General features: G+C 37.5%; 1 protein-coding gene across 4 annotated transcripts in view; it reads left to right on the plus strand.

The window, feature by feature from the left end:
- MYOF (myoferlin) overlaps window positions 1-25,055 on the plus strand; it is a 109,122-nt gene that overhangs the window by 51,991 nt on the left and 32,076 nt on the right. For 3 of the 4 annotated variants that reach the window (XM_073353867.1, XM_073353870.1, XM_073353871.1), the window contains exons 17-28: window positions 2,179-2,217; window positions 6,835-6,959; window positions 8,791-8,907; window positions 9,345-9,522; window positions 10,745-10,869; window positions 11,416-11,522; window positions 14,443-14,635; window positions 15,824-15,979; window positions 17,365-17,496; window positions 19,703-19,866; window positions 22,006-22,120; window positions 22,491-22,596. In XM_073353867.1, the coding sequence (XP_073209968.1) occupies window positions 2,179-2,217; window positions 6,835-6,959; window positions 8,791-8,907; window positions 9,345-9,522; window positions 10,745-10,869; window positions 11,416-11,522; window positions 14,443-14,635; window positions 15,824-15,979; window positions 17,365-17,496; window positions 19,703-19,866; window positions 22,006-22,120; window positions 22,491-22,596 (1,557 nt within the window). The remainder of the gene's footprint in view (window positions 1-2,178; window positions 2,218-6,834; window positions 6,960-8,790; window positions 8,908-9,344; window positions 9,523-10,744; window positions 10,870-11,415; window positions 11,523-14,442; window positions 14,636-15,823; window positions 15,980-17,364; window positions 17,497-19,702; window positions 19,867-22,005; window positions 22,121-22,490; window positions 22,597-25,055) is intronic. The other variant, XM_073353868.1, reaches the window with a different exon arrangement.

Below are 25,055 nucleotides of genomic sequence, written 5' to 3' on the forward strand. Positions count from 1 at the left end.
AAAAATCGCATGGTACTGAAGTATTAATAATTAATTCACAAAATCTAAGAAAGTATTCTGTATATACTAGATAATTCAAAACTCAGTTTTCTGGTACATATAGAAAACTTTATTGAATATTTCAAACTCCATATAACTGTTAATTCTTCAGTTGATCTATAATCCAGAGTGCTATAGGATATTTTTAGTGAATTCAGCGTTTATGAAAGGGGCCAATTTGAAGTTCACTGTTTCAGAACCAGTATAGAATGGGGAGCCATAGCAAATGTGACCTTGGCCGCCACTTCTTTGCCACGCTGCCCAAACCTTTCTTTTGGAGAAACAGCCTGAAGTCAAGAGACGATTAGCCAGTCTTCCTGATGAGACTGCCTATAAGATGCCAATTGTGATGTGAATACCAGTCTGGTAAGAACTGATCCAAGACCACCTCTCATTTCCCATATGCCACTGAACAGCGGTCAAATGGCAATGACTCTTGGTTACTACTCACACCAGTGATCTAGAAGAGAGGGGTTCTATATCTCATTGCCTGAGCCTACCTAAACTGCAAATCACTGGATTCATTCAATAGTTTTCAATTAAATTATTTAAGTGGATCCAAGCATGTGTCAAAGTTTTTCAGTCAATTGGTTCTGCTACTTATTGAGAAAACTAAAAAGCTGAACTGATGATGACTGCAAGAAAACTCTAGGTAGGCAAAGTTTCCATCCTCCTGAGATATTTTCTCTATTAGGGCTTGTGTGATCTGTGAACTTATTGAAATATTGCAAGAAAAATATAATTCAACAACATTTTTCTTCCCATAGATGGTTAAGAAAAGACAAAATTGAGATTTCCTTCCTGTTTCTGTTATGCTATACTTATAACTATTTCAGTGTAGTTTGTTTATTCCCATTAGTTACAATTATGTTGTAATTTATTTTATTAATAATTTCTTTATCTACTCATAATATGTTTCTAACTTAATGATTGATGGATGTGTGTGTGTGTGTATATACACACACATACATACATACACAATTTCATCTTCTTATAGAAGGATCCCATTTATTGGTGGGCCAACTCCTTGACAAGCATGGCGTTGTTTTGCCAGAAATACATGTTTAATGTTTGTCATAAAAGTTTTACAGCATATTAACTGTTCCCATAGAAGAGTTCGCAGTAAATCATGCTTGATATTTATATAGCTGCCTAATATAACAAGTAAGGTGAGTTAGCCTGAAGGAAGCTGGCCCCAAATAATTTCCATCATTTGAATTCTGAATTAGTATTTTTCTCTGATATATGTAATGAAACATCCTTATAGTTGTCTAAGAAAAGCCCTGCTTGTTCATGAGTAAGCTACCAGGTAAGTAGTTTAAAAAACAAAACTACATTGGCCTCAGTCCTGTAAAGACTTGAGCATGTATTTAACTTTATACACGTGAGTACACTGGTTTGAGAACTATTCATGTGCATAAAGTTTACATGTGTGCCAATCTTTGCAGCATCAGGGCCTATGAAGATTGTTCTGCCTTCTCCTCTACAACAAAGTTACTTCATTTCTTCTGTGTTTCTGATTTGAAATCTGGGTGCTTAATTACTGGAAAAGTCTTGCTCAACATCTCTTCTGAAAATTGCTATTCCAGTGTCAGATCTTCAATACAAGATCCCAACTCTCCTCCCCTTGAGGTCAATGGCAACACTCCCACTGATTTCAAGGTGTGCAGAATTGGGTTCCAAGAGATCAACTGATCAGAACTAGAATCAACTAGAACTAGTCTAATCATTCCAATAAATGAAAGTATCCTAACATGTTCTAATCTGCAGCATGATTGTTTCCTTAAGTGAAAAGTTTTATGCAAAAAAAAAAATCTATTTGTATGATTTTAGTTTTTAAGATAGTAGTTAAAAGTATTTTAAATAAAAAATCTTATATGTGGCACTCAGACAGAGGTGCTGGAACTCACAGACACCAAAATTGTATTTTGATGATAGCCCTGGGCATGTCTTTCTCTGTTTAGAATTCATAAAACTAGGGAAATACCACACTCCATTTTCTTCAAGCAGCAAAACTCCAGGCCACTCCAAAGTCACTTCAGCTTTGATTTAGTTTTAAAGCAGATTTCACTTTGATATGTTTAATTTTTAAGCTCTATAATTTCTTGTCATGTAACCTGTTGTCTTTTCATAATATAGAATTTTCATCTTCGGGAACTGGGGCTTCATCGTATGAAGGTTTATATCTTGGTCTTTAATTTGATTTTGCTGTCCAGTGCCCAATCTGAGTAATACTGTCTCAGAGCAAAACCAAACTATTTTATAAACATTTAAAAATATATATTTAAAGGATACAATGCTACATTTGCAGGCTATTAAATATGACATACTATTTAAATCAGTTTTGGCACTGGAATTGGTTTGAAAATATTCCTGTTTCGCTGATGTGTGGTGCTGCATTTTAGAGCTGAGCATGTAGTTGTTTCAGTTATTATGCACTCTGACAAATGGCTTGCAGTTTTTCAGTTAGTAATGAAAGGCTCAACTGTGTATGCTGCTGTAGAGCTCCCTGTAAATAATGAACTGCCTAAAAGATTTCACAACTCTTTTGCTTATGCTTAACTGGGTGGATAAATAGATCTGAAAAAGAAACCTGATTTACTCTAACTATGAACAAATTGGTCTTTGCATTGTAACCTAGAGTTGTTTTTGGAAATCATTAAGTTAAAAGTTGCATTTATTTAATAGAAATAAATGCAGATTAAGTTTCAATGCAGTTGAAATGTAACTGAATGTTAATAAGTTTATCCACCCAAATGCTTTGCTTTCTTATCTCAGATCCAAAAGTGCAGCATGGCTTACTGAAAAATAGAATAATAGTGAATAAAAGCTGAAGAAATCATTTTTATGAAGCATTTTCAAGCCTTTCTGATAATCAGCTCTTTAAACATACCATCTTTAAATGAAACAACATTGATTTCTTTAGAAATGCGCTTCTGTTTGAATTTAGCAGCAACAGTATACAGCAGACCGATTAATTCAACATAGAAATCTATTTTTAGAAAGAAGGGTTTTTTTTTAGTATTATCCCTGTGTTTGCTTCTAATGTCAGAAGCAAGTGTTTCTGGGTCATTTAGCAGTGGAAGATGAGTTCAGTGGTATTCAGATGTAAAGCAGAAGAAACAGAGGAAAATTAAAACATTTAGGGTTGAACGAAAAGTTTCTACTCCATTGAAATTGCTCACCAAAAGTCTGGACAATTCTTAGCCCTGTGCACAGAGCTGAATTTTACCTACACTAAAGTTTTATGCTCCTTACATTCAATTTTAAAATATACCACATCCACAATTTTAACCAAAATTATGGTTGTAGAGTCATTCACTTTAGGAAACCAGGTTGCTTCATTTTCCCAAATCTAGATGATTAGTTTGTTGAAGCAAACTCATTTTAGCATGATATAGAATATATATAACTAAGGCCCTACTTGAATTGCAGGATGATTGTCAAAAAATTTCAGCTGAGTTGCAGGCAAGCCATGGAAAATTGCAGAGAGGTAATAATGGACTTTATTATTTCCGGTAATAAAGTCCATTATTACTTTTCTGTGATTTTCTGTTGTCAAGAGACTGGGACTGAGAGCAGAGGCTCCGGCTGTTGGCCTCCTGAGGCTGAGAGAAAGTGCTCCCATTGTCAGGGGCCCGGGGTAGAGAGCAGGGGCTCAGGGCTCCCACAGTCAGCTCCCGCTGTCAAAATTGTGGAGGAAGCCTAATATTGTAGAATCTGCAATTTCTGCAATATTGCAAGTTAAGTAGAGCCTTATATATAAGTAATATACAAATCTCTACTGGACCGTGCATTTACCATTAATCTTTCCCCACAACATTATCCCTGTACATCTGCAACAATCAGGGAAAAGTCAATACTCAAATTAGATTATAGCAGTATTCCATCTTCAGGAAAGATGTAAATGTGGGCCAAATTCTGTCTTCAGATATACCTGTGCAACCTCAATGAACTCTGAGGACTTTATATGTAAGAAGAGCTGGGGCACTTAATACTTACCTACAATAAAAGGTCATCAGGCCAGTTCCAGATATTTTTTTCCATTAGTAAAATCATTTCATTTCATATAAAGACCTATGACTGAATCTCTCTGTGGTCCAAACCCAACTAAGAAAGAAAAACAGCTACGTAATCTGAGTGTAACATGAGCTGTCCAGATGAATATTAAAATGAAAAAGTATTTAGGAGTCCTGTGGCCCCATCCACGCTCTGTAGTTTAGACATGAAAGAGTGTGAACCACTCGAAACTTTGACAAAATGGACAAAGTTTACTATTGTGGAAGCAGACAAAGCACAAGGCACAGAACCATTTTACATTCTGCAAAGCTGACACAACTGTATTTGTTTTGCCAGTAAGAAACATTGGGACATTCATATTCCCTTTTACTATCCAGCTAGCTTTACATATTGCTCAGTAGTCAGCAATCAGTGAAAGACTTGTAGGATTTAGCTCTTTATCTTCACATTCTTCTGTCTTTATCCTAATGGTAAAGCCATCATTTTGTGCTTCAGATTGCCCAAAGTAGTTTCTGAAAAAACTGATAGGTGTTGATGAAAGACCTGGAGCCTATCTCTGATCTCATTTACTGCAGTATAGATGAGAAATACCTCCATTAAAGACAATGGAGATACAGCCGGGTAAAGCTGTAGAGAGCTCAGAATCATGCCCCTGATCTCAAGCACCATCCCAAATGTAGAGTATTTCTCTGCATTTATGGCTGATTTATTTCTAATTTTTTGTATTATTTATATGTTCATCTACCAATAACCTAAAAGCACTTTTAGGGGATATATTCAAATGTTGCATAAAGGCACAATTAACTCCTTTAAATCCAGAGCTAGAGAACAAAAGCCTGCTTCCTCTTAAAACCATTTCAGTTTCCTCAGTATCCTGTTCTGTTCAATAAACTCAAGCCTGACTATAATACATGCTGCAGTACATATGTACAAAACCAAATGGCAATAGCAATAATATGAGTAATGCTTCTATCTACAAATGACTTTTATACCAAACATAAAAATTAGAGCAGTACTCAAGTTACAGCAGTAGTATTGATATAGGTAAAAGGGACTGTAAGCATTAAATTAGAAACACCTTTTCTTGTCTTTGTAGAGTGATGATTTGAAATAGCGCTGGTTTTGGCACAAGTCATTCTAAACCCAGACGTTTAAAAAAAAGGATTTAAATTATTTTGGCCATTTTAATTAAGAAAATGACAAATAAATGCTTATGGATTCATTTTTGTTTTTTAGCTCTAGAGTATAACTGGTATTGAAATTCTATTGAACTGTATTCAGAATTATCAAAAATAATTATAGCAAACAAATAGTCATCTATGAAAAATAAGCGAATGTGTAGACTTTCACTCCTGAATGAAATTTTAGGCCAGTCAAAAAGGAGTTTGTAATACACAGGCTGACAATCCCTTCACTAAAGAGGCAGTAATGGCAGCGACTATACATCTAATTTTGAGTCTTATCCTGCATTCCTTTCTCAGGCAAAATTATTGAAATTAAGACTCTCTGTTATGCTTAAGCATGGTAGAATTCAGCTTTTTATTTTTATAATTTTGATGGATAAAATTGATTATTTTAAGCATTTTGTTTTATTTTCATCCAGTTAAATTTTCACAGTCATAAAAACTTATGTGGAGGTGATCAGATATTTATTTAATGACACATTGTTCAAAAAGTTAAAGCTGTAGAAACAGTTAAAACACAAATTGCCAACATCACATGTCAAAATATACAAAGTAAGTATCCTTAAGTCAACAGATCATATCTGTTTTTACTGTTCATTTACTACTCCATTTGTAACAAGCTTAATTCAAAAGTCTAAATCACTGGATTTTGACTACTGAGTTCTCAAGCAACTGGTTTCTGACTTTGCCTATCTGTACATTTCTATTATACATGGAACTATTTTTTCATTGGTTTGTATATGTACAGTGAAATCAACATTATTGACATTTACTAATACAAATCTAATACTTCCAAGCCTATTTATGCTCTAATTTCAGTCAATGGGAGTTTCGTCATTGACTTCATTGGGATCAGGATTGAGACCTAAAAATACAGCAGTTCTTTTAATTATTTTGGCATAATGGCAAATCTTTTTTAGATTAGTGCCCCCCCAATCTCTTTTCCCCCCCTATTTTTTTGCACAAAAAATACATACTACTCTACCTCCAGGTATGGTGAATAGGTTACTTAACAGTGTTATATACTATGGTATACTTTAATAATTTTCATTCTACTAGTCCTTCTACAAACAGACTTGAGTCACTTCAGTAGCACACTAAAAACAGTAGGATTAACTAGGCATATTCTGTGATGCTGAACACTAACCTTCCAGCTACTGTGTACCTCTTTATTGTTAGCTAGAACATAATCCTTGGTACATTTAAGTGAAAGCCAGTGGTATCTGGTATTCAGTTTAATCTATTTCTGAAAATATTTTTTACACTAAAATTTTTACATTGTTTTAAAATTGTATTGGTCTTTCACATAAATGAAATGTTGTTGGTGGGGATGTAGCATAAGGTCAATTTATTCTTTGGGTTTTTTATTGCATAAAGTATTATCTAATTTAAACAACTAGGGACAGCTATAGCTATGCAAATAGATACATTAAATTCATATTACTGAGATAAACCCATGGAATAAAGTGTTCTTACTTTACTAACAACTAATATCTAACATTTATTTTACTGTATGTGAATTTAAATTTTAATGTCCTTGTGGCTCTAAAAGATGGTTAGTTAATTTCTAATGATGATGTTTGCCTATTAGTAAACACAGGGGAAACAGAGGTGGGCTTTTTACCAACATTTGGGCCCTGTTACGTAAACCTTTATGGAAGCCCAAGAGAATACACTGGATTCCCGGACCCCTATGATGAACTAAACTCTGGAAAGGTTAGTTTCACGTTTATAATACAAACAGATCAAAATAACTGTTATTATCAATAAATGTAAACTGAATTGGTTTTAATTATTAAGTTTAAGGCAAATGTAAAGAAAACTTTTTATTTTTGTTTTTGCAAAATAACATACATTTAGCATGACGTCACTACTTAATAAATGGAACAGGAAAATTTTCTGTTTGTGGAAGTTTCAATTTTATATACACTTTTGAATGAGCATTTGGGATCATATAGATTGAGGCCATTGGATTCCCATTCTAGTCCCATTGGCACAGGGGAATGAAATGGGACAGATCTCAGATGAGGGATTTTAAGGGGAGAGCAGCAATTTCATTGTATATTGCACGTTTTCTCCCAGTCCAACAGAAACCCCGCCTCCGTAGGTATTTTGATATGGCTGTTCTCCATGGCAGTGTCCCATCCAATCCCACAGGGATGTTGTAGCAATAAGAGGAGGTTGAACCTACCAACATCATTTTGAACTATCTCCCCTTCTGCATATTTGAACACACACACAAAGGGGAGTGGAGCACTGGCTAAAGAGCATGAGTGAGACGGGCTGATTAGCCATACTGCTGTGAGGAAACCATGCTGTCATGGGAAAGCAAGATGGGGATCAGTTGGGGGAGGGGGCGGGGGACACTGAACCTCCATGAAAATGCCCTGCGCTCCCCAGATACCCCAAGATCAATGAGAGTTTCCTATAGATCTTGATACATTTGCCCATTCCCAAGAAAGAATGCTCCAAGTGCCATATATCATCCATTAGATTTTCCCCACAGATGGGATGAAAGAAACAGAAAATATCTCCAAAATCTGCCACAGAGATAGGTTTGAGCCAACCTGGTTTCATCCTCCCATCCTGCCTCCTATCCACAGAGCCTGTACACACAAGCTATGCACATTTGGACATGTGGGATTCTGGAAAGAGGTTTATGACTAGGCAGGGCTAGGGATAGCCTCTCTGTGTGGCATTATCCCTTGGCAAACCAATGAGGTTCTCTCATTTAAGTACAAATACTGACACTACGGCCCACCATCAGACACTGTCAAGAATGATTTGAGGCCAGGTCCAGTGGGAGGTCCTGGTAGGATAGTTTCTCAGGAAGCGATGCTGGCATAGAGGTCCTGCCAAGGGCATGGGGTCCCTTGCAGATTCTCCAGACATCTTTTATGCTCTAAGAGGTATGGGATTTCCTTATGCATCTCCAAATATCTGCAGGTGGTGAGGACCATGGCCATCACTTGCTCTGCACAGCAGCCCATATTACTGCTGAAGCTCTGTAGTTGTCTAAAACAGAGGGACACATTATCCTAAGAGCTAATATAGAAAAGCCTCAGCAGAAAGCAGCTGATTCTGCAGGTCATTTAAGATTAAAATGCAACTTCAAAAGGATCAATGATTGTATGGAGGCTGAAGGATATAATTTATAGGAAAACCTATCTACTTTGGGCTACAATGTGATCTCCAGTGGGCAGTAACTATCCATTTGATGCTTGTAGACTATATGTCCCATTGTCAGCAACTTCTTCAACCTAAGGGGCAGTAGTTTTCAATTACTCTACAAATCCAGTCTATATATTATATATTTGCTTAATACCAATGTTTTTGGTGCTGTCCAGAATAAAGCATACAAAAACATTGCATCTATAATTTACTGTTGCTTATTTCTTAAATATATTTGCTCTTCATTTATAATAGAAATTAAAGTATTGCCATTAACTTCAAGGGAGCCAGGCTTTCAACTCCAATTTTGCTGGCCAGCAAAGGAGTATGTTTTTTTTAGCATTTAGATATAGAATTTTGTGTGATTGTCTTACAGGAGGAAGGAGTTGCTTATAGAGGCAGAATCTTAGTTGAACTATCTACAATACTTGACAGTAAATCTGTGAATAAAAAGATAGAGGCGATCTCCAGTGATGACGCACTGGTTGTTGAGGTAATTCCTGGCACACTTGTCAATATGTATAGATGCAAAATGCTTGGTTTTACTCTTTTTGGAGAATTACATGACATACTAAAATTGTAATAATTAAATCCTTTGTTTATTCAGGTCATTAATATACAATCAGAAAACCTCCCCACAAAAATAACTAATTATATGGCTGCAAAAATTACTTTCCCTTCCTCCCAGCATAGAAATTGTGATTTAAGAAATCTTTACTATTTCAAATGTATTATTTTATTACACATTCCTATTTTTACCTCTGCTTATTTGGAGTGTGTGTATGTATGTACATATGTGCGTTTCATAGAAATGTGTAAAAGTATTAAGGTAAATGTTGTTTCCATGTAGATACTGCTACTTTTTTCTAATCCTCTACCATTACGTACAAATTAATTAATTAAAACAAAAACTCTTGTAATACTGTACAGAAATATCAGCGCAGACGAAAATTCAGTCTGTCTGCTGTGTTTCATTCTGCTACCATGCTGCAAGATATTGGTGAGGCTATCCAGTTTGAGGTTAGCATTGGTAATTATGGGAACAAGTTTGACACCACCTGTAAGCCTTTGGCATCAACAACTCAGTACAGCCGTGCTGTATTTGATGGTAAGTATGCTACGGAAGTGTGGCTATAAAGGTACAGAATTCTCTTTTAGAAAACCAATCTGTTTGTTGATCAAATTTTAGGATAACAACAACCTTGATTTGTTGAAAGACTATTGAAGATATGACTGAAAGTAATATGTAAATTTACATTTGCTCTTGATATCTTCTATCTTGTAATTAGTTACACATGAAACCTATCCAATTTGGGGTTGATACATCCCATTGAAGTCAATAGGCCCAAGGCACCAATAAAAAAAGTTATAAACACAAGCACAGAAAAACTAGGATATGAAAGAGGAAAATACTGTTTTGAACTTTCTGTGCTTTCTTCATAACTCTTGTTCAGTGCTTAGACAAATGATTGGCATCTTAAAAGCAGAGAGACTAGTCCAGTGGTTCCCAAACTTGTTCCGCCGCTTGTGCAGGTAAAACCTCTGGCGGGCCGGGCCGGTTTGTTTACCTGCCGCATCTGCAGATTCAGCCGATCGCGGCTCCCAGTGGCCGCAGTTCGCTGCTCCAGGCCAATGGGAGCTGCTGAAAGCAGTGCAGGCTGAGGGATATACTGGCCGCCACTTCCAGCAGCTCCCATTGGCCTGGAGCCGCAAACTGCGGCCAATGGGAGCCGCGATCGGCCGAACCTGCGGATGCGGCAGGTAAACAAACCGGCCCGGCCCGCCAGGGGCTTTCCCTGCACAAGCAGCAGAACAAGTTTGGGAACCACTGGACTCGATTGATTAGTAACATATACAATACTTTTAATTTTTACTTTAGTTATTGCACACTTTAGGTTGTTTTCATGTTTTTTTTTATTTACTAGACAAAGCAAATAATTTTGCCCTCATAAAATTATTTTAAAACATTTTATTCTAAAGAAAAAAATATATAAAGCTACTTTCACACGTGAATTATTAGAGAGAATATTGTAAATATGTTATCAGACGATTAAAAAAAACACCTTACTGGCTTTCTAAATTATTCATGTCAAATGCTTATTCTCCAAGGGACACTACTTTACCTGAAAAATATAAATCGATTAGATAAATGAGGGCAAGATTCTCACTGAATAATACCTGCCTGCCTGAATAGGCCAACTGAAATCAATGGAACTAATCACAGAATAAGAAACAATTCAACATAACTAAGGATGACAATTTCAAGTCCTTAGTAAGTATGTATTCAGACTCTCAAAAACAGCTCTTAACACATTAATGTTTCACATTAGGTAACTACTATTATTACCTGCCATGGGTGAACACAAAGCCAGTAGTGACACTGACTTCCTTTTGGGAGGACATAAGTCATAGACTAGACCCGGTGAACCTAATCCTAACCATGGTTGAAAGACTGGTAAGTGACTCAGGAATTCTTATTTTATTCTGATGTTTTGCATCGAAATTATTTGTGTGAATTTAAGATTCAGGGATGGGGTGGAAAGAGGGCTTTAAGAGCAAATTTGGGAACCAAATTCTGGCACACATTTTGCTCTCCAGAATAGACATACATTAATGCTGCAAAAGCAGAGTTAATTGTATGTCTGTGTTCTGGGAAGTGACAACCATCCCTCCTGCAGTGTATTCCGGCCAGAAGAAGGAGTAAACTGTACAGGAGGGGATGCATAGGACCATAGGATTGCACTTTAATTGGTACATAGGTGCAATATTATGTACTGTTAAGCATATTGGGCCTAACCCTGCACTCCTTTTTCAGCAGTTTTGCAAAGAATGCAGGATCAGGCCTATTAAATATGTATAATGTCTGAACATGTCTTGGTGGTCTTTGGGTTTTTCTAGCAAAATAAATGTTGTTTTGTTGAATGTAGGAGTGGAACTCACATTAAAACTAATAACAGAATGTAAGTTTATATATTCTGTGCCTTTTCTTTAAACCCTCCAGCAATCCAACATAGCTGCCCTAAAATCAGGAATACAGGGTAAAGTTTCTGAAAACCAGTTGGCAGAGATATGGCTGAAGCTGATAGATGAACTTGTAGAAGATACAAGGTAAAAGTTATTGCATAACTCATCATTCAAAGCCCAGGAAGATAAGAACACAATGTGAAAATCACCTTAGAACCCATTTCTTTTGCCCTATCATTCTATTTTATATTAATAATTGACAATAATGAAACAGCACTTTAAAAAAAAAAGAATCTGTTGAGCAGGGCCATTCTTGAAATTGTGGCTATGTAGTGTCCTTTGTCCCCTCCACACATTCACACACACTCAGAGACTCACACTCTGAAAGTGTAATGTGGCTTCTGTGGTGTTATACATTCAGCTGTTGTCTATTGGGGATGTTTTGTTGATATGGAATATCAGCATCTCCTTTATGGGCTCAGACAGTTTGTAAAAATGTAGTTGAAGGATTTTTTTTTTTTTTTTTGGTACATACCATTAGGACAAAGTGCAAATCTCAGAGTAATACTGTCTACTACCTGGTTGCTGGAATTCATCAGTTAGCTGTGTAGCTACCCATGTTTTGACATAACTTCAGAGACTGAGATTTTCAGAAGTGCCTGAAGAAATTAGGTGTTTAAATCCCATTGAAAGATGATGGGATTTGGGTGCCTAACTCCGTTAAACTCCTTTGAAAATTCAAGCCTGGTCTTCTCTCCAAAGGGCTGAGTTTTAGGGGTGCCATCACAACAAATCAGTGTTTACTGAGAAGCGGCCCAGCAGAGCTGATGCTGAACAGATGGTTGGAACTCGGTTCAACCTGGTCAGATGCTACATCAGCCAAAGCCACCTGAGCCCTGATCAATGCACTCAGTCCAGAGGCCCAGCTGTTCAAGGCACGAACGCTTCCCACCATGAGAAGGAAGAAAGGTCTTCCACAGAGGATCTCTTTCTTGGGCAGGAGGGAGAAGAATCTTCTCTAGCAGCCCCACTCATGGGGAGGGGAGAGAGGAGAACTCCCAGTTTCTCCTCGAAGGCCAGGGCACAAAAAAATGTGTTCAAAAGTTTCTGTGATGGGATGATTTTCCCGGGAGGGAATGAAAGTGAATCAATAAGTTGTGTGTATTTAGACAGAGCAATAAGTGTCCGAGCTGTGATGTTTGGAGAAGAATAATTTCTAAACTTGGGGGAAGGGATTGGAGAAGAAAGCAGAGATATATTAATGGGCAGTATGAGAGAGAAGAGAGACTGAACTGGAGGAGAGAGAGATTGAAAAATCATGGGTAAAGTTGATGAGAAAACAACATAAAAAACAGGAAAAAGAAAAAAAAGTGGAAAAGAGGGAAGAATTTTACACTAAAAAAATTGGAGAGAAAACAAAAAGAGGGAGGAAGAGATTCAGCAAGATATACAGGAAGTGGAGTGAAAAAATAAGGAAGGGAGGGGAAAGAGAAGAACCAACACAATGGAGTTATAGTACATTTTAGTAAGAAATCACTAGTAGGAATTTTAATTCCTAAATGAAATTTAAATGACTTAGTAAAATGTTTAATAAGGGGCAGGACAGAATGGATGGCAGAAAGGGATTGGCATACTGAAATTCATTTAGGACAGCACATTGTCTAGGACCAACCCTAGTCTCATGTCATTACAACCACATGAAAAGTGTGGGTACGTCCGCTTTGTATATATATAAAATCTCTCTATCTCACTCGTGCACACACACATTCTCTTTCAAACAATTCCTATGGCTTTATTAAACATATTATTAAACAATGTGATTGTGGTAACACCTGGGGGCGTCAAATAAATTAGTGCCCCGTTGTGCTAGGCGCTGTACAAACATATAGTAAGTGACAGTCACTAAAGAGTTTACAATAAACTTTTGAATGGCATTAAGAAACATAATTCCATATATTGTATTTGTAAAAGAAGTTTCCTTGTCACGTTATATTTTAAGTGACTAGAAATCTGCCACAAGCTTTAAGGCCCTTTATAAACCTGAAATCTGCAGCAGCTTTCAGGAGGTAGCTGGTGTAGCCTGAGTTCTATTATATTTAGGCCCAATCCCACAAACACCCATTACCAAGTGTAGTACTTACATTCAAGGAAATGGGACTACTTATGCTAGTATGCAATACAGCTGGCATTAAGGCTCTGCAGGGTCAGAGCTTTTGTGCATCTGGTTTCTGATTACATGGTTCAGACTCAGTAGTAAGTCTTTTCAATCTCACCAACAGCTCAGGAAAATGCTATGAAAAAGAGCTTCTTCTATTACCATATTAAATGCACCTTAATGAACTGAGTAGCAAGGAGCTTCTGTAAAATGAATACATTTGAAGACCTCAGGAAAACTATCGCTTTAACAAATCAGTACAATCATTTTACAATCACTTTCTCCCCTGGGGTCTGCTGCTGTACTCTAGAATTTCCTAGTTATGTTCATTGCAACTGTGCACCCTGATGTCTCACCAATTTCTATGCAGTGGACTTTGGTGCAAATTTTCAAACTTGAGTGCCTGAAAGTTAGATAACTTCATAGCTAGATACTTAAATAAGTGATTTATTTGTCAGAACTATTGAGCACTCACAGCTTTCAGTCAATGAAAAGAGTCTGAAAATGTTGATTTCACCTTTGAAATCCATTTCTAGACATGAATCTTCTACATTAATTTGATATGTAGAAAAATTGAAAAGTGTAGCAAAACAAATTACATCTATCTAAGGCTGTTTTACAGTAGTGCTTATTATAAACCGAGGCCTGCGGTCAGTGGGCTTAAACTCTGTAGTAAGCACTAGGCCCAATAGGAGTGTCTGTGGGACTGGACCCTACAGCATTATTCTGATGGATTTCTGTTATTTTTGTCGCCACTGGGAAATACTGGTGATGATACATAATATTATAGAGCTTAGTTAAATTTTTTCTTTAAGTATGAACACCTGTGCTCCTCCAACATTTGTTTAATGAAATTAGGTGCTAAGAGGGAAGATTTATATTATTAAAAGTTTTTGTTTCTCTTTTCAGTAAGCCATTGCCCCTCTTAGAAGGCAAATCCAATGTCACAGTCCTTGACACACAGATACAAAAACTGCGCCTCAAGTCTCTCAAACACATTCTAGAGGCAGCAACAAGGATGAGAAATGACACTACCGATGTGAAGGCCACTTTGGCAGAAATTGAAGACTGGTCGGATAAATTAATGCAATTGACTGAAGAGGTCAGTACTTCAAAATACATATGATGCAGTTGGTTTAAAAAGACACAGTTTCTACAAAATAACTACAATGCCTGCATATACCGCAGATTCAAGCTGATGTATTGCACAATACTTAAAAGAAACCTTCATCCATTCTTCTCCACCCAGTAATTTTCAAATTCAGAAAGTGAAAAATACTTCTTTCCAGGAATATGTTTAAAATGTATTTTAATGTAAAGTTTTTAATTGCAGTTGACTTCACTGAGAATTTTTCTTGGGTTAGGGTAGCAGGATAAGACCCAGAGACTTGGTTCTAATCTAGATAAAGGGGCAGCACTGTCTGCCTAATGAGTCTGTCTGGAAATTGCAAATTTCCTTAGGGTCTGTGCATCCAGAATTTCCGTGGGTCAGCAGCTAGAGAAACCTATTTAAATTGGGCTTAGACCAGTTATTCTAATTTGTTTTAATCCCTTGAGTAACTTTAGAACATAATAAATGACTGTTTTCACATGAGCTAGTCTTTTAATTTGTTTTCATCTCATCTATAGCGATATTCATCTTCTCTTTGCCATTGCTAATTTTAAAAAATCACTGGTAAAAAGCTATGATAACCAGTGTGAGACTCGCAATTAGCACACAGCCAACAGAAGTGTATAAGGGGCAGCACAGGGCTGGCAGGATGTTTACTTAGCTTCTGCTAAATTTCTTGTTACAATGATTTCATCTTTCAGGCCCTGATTTAGGAGAGCACGTAAGCATGTGCATAAGTCCATCCTTATTCAGGAAAGCCTTTAAATGTGTACTTAAGTCCCACTGACTTTAGGCTCCATGCAGACCAAGAATTCCTCAATAGTGGAGCAGCACAAAAGGGACATACTGGGCCAAAGGATCTAGCCTAGCATATTCATTATAAACCATTTGTGACTGAAAATGTTCATAGAATACCTCCAGCTTCTTTATCAAATCTTTTTATAAGACTTGTTTGGCTATTTTCTAATCATCATCTCAGAACAGTATGACATTTAATTATTTGCAAAAGAAATTTTTCTCCCATATATTAGATCATGGATCTGTATTTCTGTTTTGTCTTAAATAAATCCCTGAAAGAGATCTGATTTCTGCTTTTGCTCTCCAAACACTGGTTTAGTTTGAAATTTTGCTAATTGCAGAGTATAGTTTTGATTCTTTTTTTCTCTTTTAAAAAAACAGCCACAAAACAGTATACCTGATGTGATCATCTGGATGATCCGGGGAGAGAAGAGACTAGCTTATGCCCGCATTCCCGCACACCAGGTTTTGTATTCTACTACAAGTACTGAAGCATCTGGTAAATACTGTGGAAAGACCCAGACCATCTTTCTAAAGGTACTGAGATAATTTTATTGTGCCACTTCAAACACTACAGCTTGAATTTAAAAACAATGTGCTATTTTTACCATCAGAAGTTTTCCCTTAGCTAATTTTATGAAAAGTTAAAGCCATGTGTACCTCCATTAAGATGCTTAGGGCCATATTGTACCCTCTGATCCATAGCAGAGGAGAGACTTTCTAGTGCAACTTGCTACAAAACAAGGTAGAAAAACTCGTGAGTGGGTGACAGCAGCCTAAGTAGCTAGCTGCTGGCAGGATATACAGTATGGCGCAGTCTGACAGCGGCACAGGAGAGGTGTAAGAATTCTGAAGTGGTGGAGTGATAAGACTCAGGGTGCGAGGTGTCAGCCACAAAGAGCCAAACTGCAGATGCTTTCGCCAAAACAGCACACAGCGTATGATGGGAAAGCCCATTGTAACAGAGAATCAGAATCAGCTTCTGGTCCATGGCTCAGAACCTCATCCAAGAGCTCGGAACTATGATCTGGTTATTCTGCCAGCGTGGGTGCTGGTGCTGCTAGAAGGCATGTGGATGGATCTGTCATGGCTAGAGACTCTTACTGGGTGGATTTGGATCATTCAGAGAAGCTGCTGATAAATATTCAAACTTTTGGATGTTAGTCTGAACCTAATACCTAAGGCTCGTCTACATGAGAAAATTTCCCCACACAGCTATACCAGTATAATTAGACTGCTATAGTTATACTTGTATAACTTTCTGGTGCACAGCCTAATTCCAGAATTACAGTGACTTTTTCTGGTTAAGTTTGTCTCTTTGAAAGTCAGTTAAACCAGAAAAAGGCACTCTTATTCCAGGATAAGAGTATCCACACAGAGAGATATAGTTATACTGGTATATCAGTATAGTTATGCCAGGAAATTTCCCAGTGTAGACAATCTCTTACTTTAAAACTGTACTGTGTATAGCACTTGCCTCCTATTTGAGAGAAACATTCTTTCTGAACTCTGCGTTTCAAGCCGCTCGTGACAAAGAAATACTAATACCAACGCTGAACTATGAAGTTATAATTGTTCTCAGTACCGGGCAGAGGCAAACTTATTGGTGTGCGAGACTTTGGAAAGGAAACACAGGAAAGGAGTTAAGCAATAATCTTCCTATGTTTAGCTCTTGCATGCCAGTAAATCAAGGGTGGGGATCTACTTTTTAGGATGTTTTCTGGTGATATCTGTCAAGCACCAGGGGTTTTGCTGATAAAGACATTTTGAAGTGACCACTGAAGCAGGAAACTGCAGTGCAGGAGTATTTGGATAACCCATGTATTATTTTCTATATGTCTAAGCTATTATGTACATTTATTCAGAACCTACATTTATTGTCTATGATAACAGAGGATAACTATTCTTTTTACATATTCCAGTACCCACAGGACAAGAACAAAGGTGCCAAAATTCCAGTGCAGTTGCGAGTTAATATTTGGCTTGGGTTGACTGCAGCTGAAAAAAAGTTTAATAGCTTTGCAGAAGGAACATTCAGTGTTTCTGCAGAAATGGTATGCTTGCTAATGTTAAATATATTACTCTTACATGAAACTTTGTCACTTACTCTAGAATGTACTGACATTCTGACATGAATTACTGGTGTCATTTTACACTCATTTTGCATAGATATAAATGACTAGATTAGGTTCAAGGTAGTGGAGAATCAGACCCAACATCTCTTCCAGATGATGTCTCTGACAAACTCATAAAACTAGATTCTGATCTTGGTTAGACAGATGTAAATCTGGAGTAACTCCACTGACTTCAGTACAGTGATTCTAGATTTATATTGGCATAATTAAGATTAAAATCTGTCCCATAGCATGTTGCTATATGAAGAACCTTTTTACTTTAATTGCTTGTTCATATCTGAGCAGAGAATAGACAAACATAGGCTGTATTGATTAGTAATGGTTAATCCACAGGAGCAGAAAGATTCATTGAAACAAACACTACAGAAAAATTGAGGCAAACCCAGCAAATTCCAATTACAAGAGATAATACCATAATATGGCAGTGTTAGGAGTTACCGTGGGTAGTGGGATGGTGAAAATTAGGTGGATAATATTTAAAATAGCCTTCTTGGTATGCTGTAATCGAAGAGCCCAAAATATCAGAAGAATCTAGACTAATCCAAGAAACAATTTTATTCTTCTGTTAATGATAAGATTCAGGCACTCTTTATGTGCACTACCTAGTAATTGCTACAGTGTGCCGAAGCAGTAATGGAAATCAACATCTGGGATAGCTCAGTGGTTTGAGCAGTGGCCTGCTAAACCCAGGGTTGTGAGTTCATGTTGCGGTCCAAATACAAGACAGAACAAGGCTTTAAGCAAGCAAGCAGGCTGGTCTGGCTTGTCAGCTTTCCACCCTCTCTTTTATTCTCTCCCTCCTCCTGCGCATTACATACTCCAACAGATAAAAGGAATACACTGGCTTTGTTTAATATTCTTATTTACCAATATCTATCTACCGCATTCCTTGCTCTCAGGCCTTGAGCCCAGTCCTGGGAGGCTTCCCACGGTTCATGTCATCCGGGCGAGTTTCCAAGGTTCATGCCCTTGAGAGGAGCCGTGTGTGCACTGCTCCTACACAACACTCAGGGTGTGCCCTGAATGTTGCCAAGTGCATGAACCCTGCATGAATCCTTCAAGTTCAATTTAGGAATCTGGGGCCATTTAGGGATCTGGGGCAAAAGTTGGGGATTGGTCCTGCTTTGAGCAGGGGGTTGGACTAGATGACCTCCTGAGGTCCCTTCCAACCCTGATATTCTATTATTCTATCTATATAGTTGCTGAACCGCTACTCATATGACAGCAGCCTGTGTAGCCATTACCCCTATAGTTAGTTGAGTTGGCAGTACTCAGGCACCTGTAGTGAAAGTAATTTAAAATAGAAAGTGAATGTCAAAATCCATGATTTCTTAAGTATAAGGTACAAATGGTTATGGGACAAAGTTTTTTTACTATTGGTACAGTAATCCAAAAATATTCTAGGAATTTTACAGGAGGAAGGGGTTAAAAAGCCCAAAACCAATCTGGGATCAAATTTTGATTCAACATACAGCAGTATATATCTAGAATAATTCCATTAAAAACAATGGAAGTGTGAAACTAGTGTAAGATCGGAATCAGTCCTATCGTGCCTGCCCTGATCAATTTATAATCCAATTTTACATGTGACTCAACAAAAAGAAGAAGGGGACATGGAGAAGGACAAAGTTTACACTAACGAGATCATGTAGTGATTAATTTATGGTACAACATGTTTTCATTATAATGGAAATTTATTTACCAAAAAGTTAAAGCTGTCTCCTGTAGGCAGCTTGGAAGCAATAGGTTTGTAGATTTGAATGAAGAGAGGGTGTAGGTTGGGAGGGGATTCACTGCAGACAGGGTAGCGTTGAAGAGGCACTGAGATGAGGGTAGGAGGAAGAGATGAAGGGATCACTGAAGTTGTCAGTGGCAGAGTAGGGATGAGGAGGAAATGTGGTAGGAGACGGAGACAGCAGATATAGAGGAGACAGCACCCCTACTTGTTTCTGTTTGGAGTATGAAACAGTATTTTCTATTTAATAGGTTGGTCCTTTGATTTCAGATATGGGCCACATATAGTAGAATGTTTGAATTGTAATGATTACATAAATATACACTTATATTTTCCTAAGAGCTTTTCTTTGGACCCTAAACTGCTCTTTCATTCTTCTCTCTCAAACAGTATGAAAATCAAGCTCTTATGTTTGGAAAGTGGGGCACCTCAGGACTAGTTGGTCGCCACAAGTTTTCTGATGTCACAGGAAAAATTAAATTGAAAAGAGAGTTCTTTTTGCCCCCAAAGGGCTGGGAATGGGAAGGAGAATGGATGGTTGATCCTGAAAGAAGGTCAGATTTCTGATTTCTACACAATCCAGGGGTTTGCGATGTTTCCTAGTTATTTTCAGAATGTGCAGAATAAACTCATCTCTTGGGTTTAAGTGGGGTTGGGCAGGTTTTAAACAGAATTTTTTAGTAGGAGAGTAAGTTAGCCAATCGGCCAAAGTTATTTAATAACAGTACAATCCGTATTTACATTGTTAGAAGGAAGGATGAGCCTTCTGCTGCGAACATGCAGAAAGATTTCCAGTGATTAAGGGACTAGCCTGGGATACTGAAGACCTTGGTGCAATTTTTGAATTCCCTGCTCTGCAATAGACTTGCTGTGTGACCATGGGCAAGTCACTTAAACTCTCAGGTGCCTCAGTTCTCCATCTGTAACATGGAGGTACAACTGAGGTGTTGAGAAGAGAACACTAAGGATACACTGCAGACTGTGAGGGGCTCAGATTGCTACAGCAATGTGGCCATATAAGTACCTACGATAGATCAGGTGACTGTCTGTTTAACAAAAGCTTCTTCAGATTTCAGCTTACTGTGGAGTCCATTATAAACCTCCAGTTCACATCATATCCACGCAGTGTACAAATCACCATCTAGATGGGGAGATGATCCAATGAGGCTTTTAATTTTTATTTATTTATTTTGCTTTTTGAAAGGATGCAACCCAATAACAGTGCATGTTCACATACACAGAGAGAGACTGGATTAAACTGTAATAGCTACTAGTGGTGAAATTCTGGCTCCAAAATTCCCATTGATTTCAGTAGGGCCAAGAATTTCATCTCTGTGTTTTCTTCTTGTGTTCTGGCAGTGAACAAGCATAGGAGGACTGCCACTGTACAACAGGAAGAGACCTGCTGTTGGGTCCTTAAAATTTAGCAATTAAATCTTCATGTGAATGGACTGATTTTCAAGATTAATTTTTTCAGTTGATGGTCTATGACATGCAGAGAAACAATAAGTATACATTTGGGAACAGTTCAGCTGATAAAGGAGAAAAGCCTCTTGTGAAAACATGAAGTAAAAACAATTATGCCTGATCTCTTCCATTAGACAGAAAATAACCCACACAACTTTATTTGACCAGTAGATGGCATTATAAAACAGATTGCAGCTCTTTCTGAAATCAGATCTGACAAGGAATTAAAACTGGAGAAATTCATTTTATCTGAAATAATTAGTCATCTTTTAATAATCATGTTTACACTTCAAAAAATATATCAGTAAAATATTTTACTTTTTTTTTAAACTCAGTCACACCTAGGAGGTGGAGAAAAGTCAAAGTTAGTCCAAATTCACAGTACAGCTAACGTTTTTTGAAAAATTGGGAAACTTTTGAGTACTGTAATGTGGATGAAAAAGTTTGATATTGGATGCATTTCAGCAACATTTTAATGAACAAATAAACTAGCTGTGACAAAAGAATCAACTGGCAGCCCATTTAATTGCCTTTCCCCTCCTTATCCTAAGTTAGCTGCTGTGCAGTCATATGTAGCTCGTAGGTAGTCTTCACAGAAATGTTGATTTTTTTTTCATGTTATGACTGTCAATCATTTAACTAGAACAGTGATCCAGCACTATTGTACTATTGTGCAGTGTAAGTGGACAAAATAGGCTTGAAAAATGCCCGTGATTTACACGGAATAAGTGATCAAAAGATTTTAAGAAAATGTGAAAGAAAACTCTGATATGAGAATTGTTTATATTTTATACATGTGTACATATGAAATATGTGTGTTTATATATGATATGCATTAATATTTTATATATTTACATATATACACTTTTTGAGAGCATTCAAAGCAGGTCTAGATAGCAATCACAGGAAATTCTAGGAAAAGAAGTCTTTATGTGGTCTATACTGCACACTATGGATAGTTGGAACTTCACAGTGACAGTGCAATAAAACTCAAATCTTTGTGCTCCAAAAGCACAGGCCTCTGCCACTATGGCTGAAGAAAAATGTCCATTAGCTAAAAGCAATAGAGCTTTTGGCACATAGACTCAGACTTACTCAACCGTCCATTGGAGGACGGTGATAATTTTTTGTATGCATGCACATGTGCACACACCCTACAGTAGTTCTATTCAGTAATTGTAGTTTAATGATTTGCTTTGCTAATATATTTGCTTTTGACTTCACAGTTTGCTGACTGAAGCTGATGCAGGTCATAGTGAGTTTACAGATGAAGTGTACCAAAATGAGAGTCGTTATCCTGGAGGAGAATGGAAAGCAGCTGAGGAGCCCTACACAGATGTGGTGAGATTCTTACAAACCAATACTTTTCGTTTTTTAAAATTCTGGTTACAAGAGTTCTGCTTAGCTGTGAGCTATTTTGCTCCCCCTTTTCCTAATTTTTCACAGCATGACGGGCTTTTGAAATGTCTAATATTCTATTTTGACATTAGCAAAATATGTGTCCTAAAACAAGTTAGTACAGAAGAATACAGTGATGTTTCACCAGCTATTTGTTACAAAAACATTTGCTTCATCCTGAGTTGCAGCTGAGAGTGGTTGATTTGAGCCCATCAAACCAACTTCCTATTCAGACTTACAATATGGTTATGCTACATGTGCATTTTTTACATCTTTTAAGGTATATAACCCTTTGGTTTTTTCTACCTGAAAGAATGGAGAAAAAACTGCACCACCTGGTGAGATTACCTGTCCCCCTGGATGGATCTGGGAAGATGATGCTTGGATATATGATATAAATCGAGCGGTGGACGAGAAAGGTAAGATTAACTGTTTATAGTATACTTATTAGGACAAACTCTTCACAGTCAATCAGGTAGAAGAATGTATTCCAAAACTTTCAACAGGTTGTTATGTCTCACTACAATATTTTGAAATACAAGTAACCAAGAACATGTTAGTAACTAGGTAGAAGAACATTAGTGATTTCTGGGAAATTTTTATATTTCAAGGCTTACTTGGTTTTTGTGCATGTAGAACTTAAAGAGGCGGCAAAATGTGGCTTTAAATAGAAACTTGGCTGCAACCTTAACTTATGGAGAATCCAGCCGTTGTTTCATAAATTTAAAAACATGTTATGATTTAGGACCATCAAGTTTTGGATAGCCATGTAAGCACACAGTTATAAAACTGTTACTCTCATACTCCAGTTGTTTGTTACACTCTACTTATTGTCTTATATTGGATTGTAATTTTGGGGGGCATGAAACAGCTCTTCCTGGATGTTTGTACAGTGCTTATCCCAATGGAGTTCCCATCCTGATTGGGATCTCTGGACACTTCCATAATGATGATGACGACAGTGGTGTTGAATTAATGATGATGTAGGCTGGTGTTGAATTAAATACGCTGCAGGTACATGAGAGACTGAGTGTGTGTTATACTTATTTAAGCCAGTAGGACAACAGTCATATTCTCCTTTTCCACCTGGAATCACATGTGCATTTATTTTTAAGTTCTGATGGTTTGCCTGAAGACCGGTGATTCTTCATTTGTGTGCTCCTTTGGATAATGCAGTGCAATAGGCTGAAGGGACAAAATGCCAGATCGCAGTCCAAAGGAATGATACTGCATTCTCTACTCAGGCAAAACGACCATCAGCTTTAAAATATAAAGTAATGGTTGAATATTTCCACCTGGGAAAATCTATGGGCTGAAATAACAGGGTGATGGTTCTACCCTCAAGACTGACGTACTAAGGAGACCCTCCATGTACACTTCTCCTCTTCCTGTGCAGAAAAAGGACTCAGCTACCATTCCCCTGGATCCAACAGAGGGTGCATAGTGGGTCTAGGGATCTACACTGCAGGACCAACATCAGCCCCATACTGGCCTTTGCGGGATTTCTCTGAAGAGGGTCAGACGACACTGTGATTAAAATGCCAATGGCCAATCTAGTCTAGGGCTCCCAGCAGTGAAGATGCATTGGTGGTAGCAATATGGGAAATTTTAATGAAGAATCTAGCGTAGACAAAGCCACATGCTTCAAGTAGTTCATTATTATCTATTTCATCTTAATGACAATATTTACACTTGAGGGACCATGTACCCAGCAAACTGGTACCAGTTACGAAAGGAATCCACAATTAAAAATGCCCACTACCTATATCTATTCTCATTTTTACCCTACTTTTACTGACCAGACTATTATCAGTCTAAAAAAAATCACTAAATTATGCAGCATCCCATAGTAGGACATAAATTTGCATGACATTAGGCAAAGTACTAGTAACAAAAGAACCTGGCCTCCCTTGGATCATAGGCACCACCATTTTGCACAGTATGTGAAGTTTCATAGGTTGCCTGCTGTGTCTGTAAGCACATTTCATCAAGCAGAATCCAAGGTGGTGTACTTTTTTTGTGTCTTGTTTAAGTTGTTAAGCACTCATTGTCACAAGATACCATTGAGGCCAAAAGCTTAGTAGGATTTTAAAAAGGTCTGATATAGATAATGAGATATTTATATAGGCAATGAGAACATCCACAGTTACGTAAAAGGAAAATAAAACCTCAATCTTCTGGGCATAACCCAACTCTGACTGAAAAGGGTTAGGAAGAAACTTACATCATGAGCTGGTTATAAAGCTGTCAATGATGGGGTTTCCTGTGCCTTTCTATGACGGGCCGGGTACTGGCCATTGTCCGAGACAGAATATTAGATTAGATGGACCACTGGTCTGATGAACTTTAGAATTCGCAAGCACAGTAAAGAGACACTTATTTGTTACTAGAACTGCTCTTATTGCCACCTGCTCATAATTAATCCAAATATAAGATGGACCCATTGATCCAGCAGCAAATAGTTCAAGAGGGTGTGGGTGTGGTGTAAACCATGTAATGAGATGATTGTTAGGATACTATAGGGATGTTTGGGGAAAATATTTGACTTCAAAGCCTGCCAGTAAACAAGAAATCTATGGAACATTTCTATAATAGTTCAAGAAACAAGGGACTTGAGAAAGAAGAAGGGACAGTTTTAAGAGAAGAGTATCTGAAGCCCAGAAGTCTGCAGTACTATCATGAATTTGGATGAATTCTAAAGAACCTGAAGACTCTCGAATAGCTGTTTTCTTTTTTTTTTAAAGTCCAGTGAAACAACTGGCTGTTTGGCATCACTGGAATCTAAGTTTTCTTACTCCTCTTATGTAGTTTTGCCACCTGTGCTCAAGTTAAGTCATAATACCTTCCACAGCAGAAAGTTAGACTACATAAAAATCTG

The sequence above is a fragment of the Lepidochelys kempii genome, chromosome 7 (genome assembly GCF_965140265.1).
Source record: "Lepidochelys kempii isolate rLepKem1 chromosome 7, rLepKem1.hap2, whole genome shotgun sequence".
Classification (NCBI taxonomy): domain Eukaryota; kingdom Metazoa; phylum Chordata; order Testudines; family Cheloniidae; genus Lepidochelys; species Lepidochelys kempii.